Source organism: Egretta garzetta, unplaced genomic scaffold (genome assembly GCF_000687185.1).
Source record: "Egretta garzetta isolate BGI_Z169 unplaced genomic scaffold, ASM68718v1 scaffold29, whole genome shotgun sequence".
NCBI lineage: Eukaryota > Metazoa > Chordata > Aves > Pelecaniformes > Ardeidae > Egretta > Egretta garzetta.
The window spans coordinates 642,097-645,577 of NW_009260796.1; the positions used below are offsets into that span (position 1 = coordinate 642,097).

At 55.5% G+C, this 3,481-nt stretch overlaps 1 protein-coding gene across 1 annotated transcript in view; it reads left to right on the plus strand.

The window, feature by feature from the left end:
- The first annotated feature begins 57 nt into the window (after positions 1 to 57).
- PLEKHN1 (pleckstrin homology domain containing N1) overlaps positions 58 to 3,481 on the plus strand; it is a 26,537-nt gene continuing 23,113 nt past the window's right edge. The window contains exons 1-2 of the mRNA XM_035902143.1: positions 58 to 137; positions 1,822 to 1,921. Coding sequence (XP_035758036.1) covers positions 58 to 137; positions 1,822 to 1,921 — 180 coding nt within the window. The remainder of the gene's footprint in view (positions 138 to 1,821; positions 1,922 to 3,481) is intronic.

Consider the following 3,481-nt stretch of genomic DNA (forward strand, 5'->3'; position numbering starts at 1 on the left):
ACCCCGGCACCCCACAAACCTCCCCGCTCGGCCGGGGCGCTCCCAGCCGCTGCCGGCATGGGGAACATAACTTGCGTTCCTCAGGCACCCGGGCGGCTCAGAGGCTCTTTCCGAAGGAAGCCTTCGCTGAAGAAAGGGTGAGTACGCTTGCTTTTGCTTCGGACTGCTTTTCGAGTGGGGCTGGTCTTCCCCGCGGACTTTCTCGCCACGCAGAACTGGGCAAGGAGCTGAGCCCCACTCGGGGAACCCGGGAGGTATTTCCCCGCTCAGCAGAATCGGGCTTTTGCGTGGTTTCGCAGGGTGCTGGGCAGCGATCGGCTCGCCACGAGTGCCGGGGAAAGAATTCCAGGGCTCTGCTGGCAGAGCATCCCAGCCACACAGCCCCCAGGAGAAATGCGATTTATTTCATTTCACTTTGAAAATTAAAACTCCCCCCTGTGGGACAGGCAGGGCAAGGTGCAGAAAGCCAGACGCTCCTTGTTTTCACTTGCCTTTTTTTTTTTTTAATTCGCGACAGCCAGAGTTGCGGTGCTGCGTTGCGAAAAAAAACCCCATCCCCCTCCTCTTACTTCAGAGGGAAAGCCCCAAATCCCGACACTCTTGCCCCATACGATTTGAGTTGCTTTTGTAACCCTGGAGGAAGACACAATAGAAAATGTCCCTGAAATCCTTTGGTGCTGGGCTGGCCGGGGGAGCGCTCAGGTACCGCAGCGATGGATGGTTGTCCCAAAATAGAGCCTCCGGGGGAGCGCAGAGCAAGCTTCCCTGCGCGCTGCCTTGCCCGCTGCCCGTGCTCCCATCAGCGCGGCGACGGTGCCGCTGCCGTTACCTAACGCCTATGGAGCACAGCCCTCCCCATCCTGAGTGCTCCGGGCTGGAAAGGAGCTCCGTTGGGAACCAGGGTGATTCCTCACCAACCCGCCGGCCCCATCTACGCTGGGTTCAGCATGTGTGCCGGGGCTTTGAGACGAACCCCATAAACTCTGCTAGGCTGAGGGGTTTCTAATCAAGAGGAGACGCTGAAACTGTCCCCTTGGTCTCCTGCGCTGCCGTAAATTGGGAGCAAACCTGTAGGAATCTGTGGAGCTACCGTGGGGTAAAAGAGAGGGGATCGCTTGGGGCGGTCGGACCCCGGAGGGCTGACATTGGGTAGCTGCAAGTGGAGCAGCCAAGCCCCAGAGCACCTCCTGTTCCCAGTGACTCCCAGCTTCCCACGCTGATGGCTCTCCGTGGAGATAAGCCTGGATTCTGCTGAAGTCTGGTTGAAAGAGAGCGCAACTGCTGGGAAGTCCCAGCAAAACAGCCTCAGTGCTTCTTAAACCGTAGTGGTAACTGCTCATTTATGGTGTGCAGGCAAGGAGGAGCTGGGGGCCTTGCGGGGAGTGGAAGAAAGGAAGAAAGAGAGAGGAAAACCACAAAGATAGAAATAAAACCTGTTTGAGAATATATGCTGGTGTACGTGTACATATGCATCTCTACTCTAGGGGCTTTGGAATAGTTGTCAGGACTCGATTTGGGCTTTGTGTTTTGCAATGGAACATCTGGTCCCTCCACCGGTTTGGCGACACAGATGAGCCTACCGGATTGTTGGGTTATGCAAAGACATGTAAAAAAGCAAAGCAACATCAGCAAGTGCAGCACAACGCCCATTGCAATTCTCCCAGGCTGTGTATCGCCCCTTTGCTGGCCTGGGATGATTAAAAAGCCTATGACAAATTGCTTGCTTAGCTTTCTGGCTTCCTTATTTCTGGGCAGAATTCACTATGCATCAGTCTAGATCTGTGTTCGCATGTGTGTTTTGGTTTTTTTCTCCCTCTGTAGACAAAATGGCAAGAAAAAACTGCCCAGCTTTTTTGGTATAGAAGGAGGGCAGGAGAGAGATACGACCACAGACAAAATCCTGCAGTATATTCCAGGAAAGGCAAGTACAAACACATCCAACCCCCCTCCCCACTGCTCCCAGAGATTATTCCCACCCACCCCAGGGACAGCGCGGTGCGGAAGAGGGTCTGGGTCTGGATCAGGGCGTAGCAGCAGGTCTGTCTCAAGGAGATGGAGGTCACCTCTGCAGCCCAGGAAGGGATGAGCCCTGTGCCCTTTGCAGCAGCAGAGCCGGCTGCTCCAGGGTCCCCACGCAGGTGCTGAGGGGACCCGCCACCAGCCAAAATGTGTGTGATGGGGTGGAAGGGGAGTGCTGAGAGCAGAGCTGGCAGCACGGTGGGGATCTCTCACCCACCCCTTTGCTCTTGGTTCTTTTGTTTCTGGGTAGCCTGTGAAGGAAGGGAAAATGAGAGCGAGCATTCAAAGGTAGGATGATTCATTCCCACGCTGGAATGAGACGGAGCAGGCAGCGTATTAGCAATAAGCCTAGGGAAGGTAATCAGTAAAGGGCAGGTCTGTCGCAGGCACGTACCAGCCTGGTGGCTGTGTGACCCATTTCCCAGCACTGCTCAGGGAAAGCAGGGGTGAAACGATGACCCCCAGTATGTTTGCTCGGTCCTTTTGGGTGGGCCAGAGATGCAGACCGAGCTGTTGGGCTGTGCACTGCGTGCATCGCCCCCACTGCATGGCAGATAGGCTATGTGGATATGGGGGAAGGGGAAACTGAGGCAGAGACTCACAGCTAGACAGAGGTAATTTCGGAGGAGGTCAGCAGCAGGATGCTTGCTCTTGGGTTTCAAGCTGCTGGTTAGGTGTCTTTTACTGGGGATGAGGTGCTTGCCAAGGGCTTGGCGTGTTGCAGGTCCCAGTTCTGAGCAGCCCTGCTCATGTACTTTGGGTTGCTGCAGAAGTTCAAAGGTCTGCTCCCCACAAGCAGGGACCCTGCAGTCCCTTTCCATTCAGCTGCTCCCAGGTTGGCCTTTTCCAACCCAACGGACCTTTGCTTTTCCTCCCGTGAGCCTGAGAAGGGAGTAGGACTGGGATCCTACTTCAGGCTCGTGAGGTGGCCGTGGGTGAGTGCCGTCCTCTCTCTTGGGGAACGTGTCCTGAACTGTATAGGTGGGAAGAACAGCAGAACTGCGACCGTTTCGCAGTCCTGCCCGTTATTTGTGAATGAGGGTAATGGGCATGTGGTGTGGGCATGGTTCCCTGCGGGACTCAGCTGGCATCCAGAAGGGTTGGGCAGCACCTGATGGGACCAGGCCCCAGACGGATCCTGGACACAACTCCTGGGAAAGCAGGGAGAGCTGTCGTTAACGGATCCTGGAAAACGAATCCTGCAAGCTGGCAGAGCAAAGGTCACCGAAAGATTATTTATTTGGGAGCAGAAGAGAGTGTGGGATCTTTTCAGGGAAGGAAGGAGGGTGGAGCAGTTGTTTAGATGTTACCCTTGCCTGCGGCAGATGGGATTCAAATTCCCTGCGCAGCCACAAGCTCCTTGTGTGGCCTGCAGAAAGCCTTGGCTTAGTCCCTTTCCCACTCTTTTCAGGAGAAACACCTCTGAGAGCGGGAGGTGACCAGGTTAAAGAGGCGCCGTCAG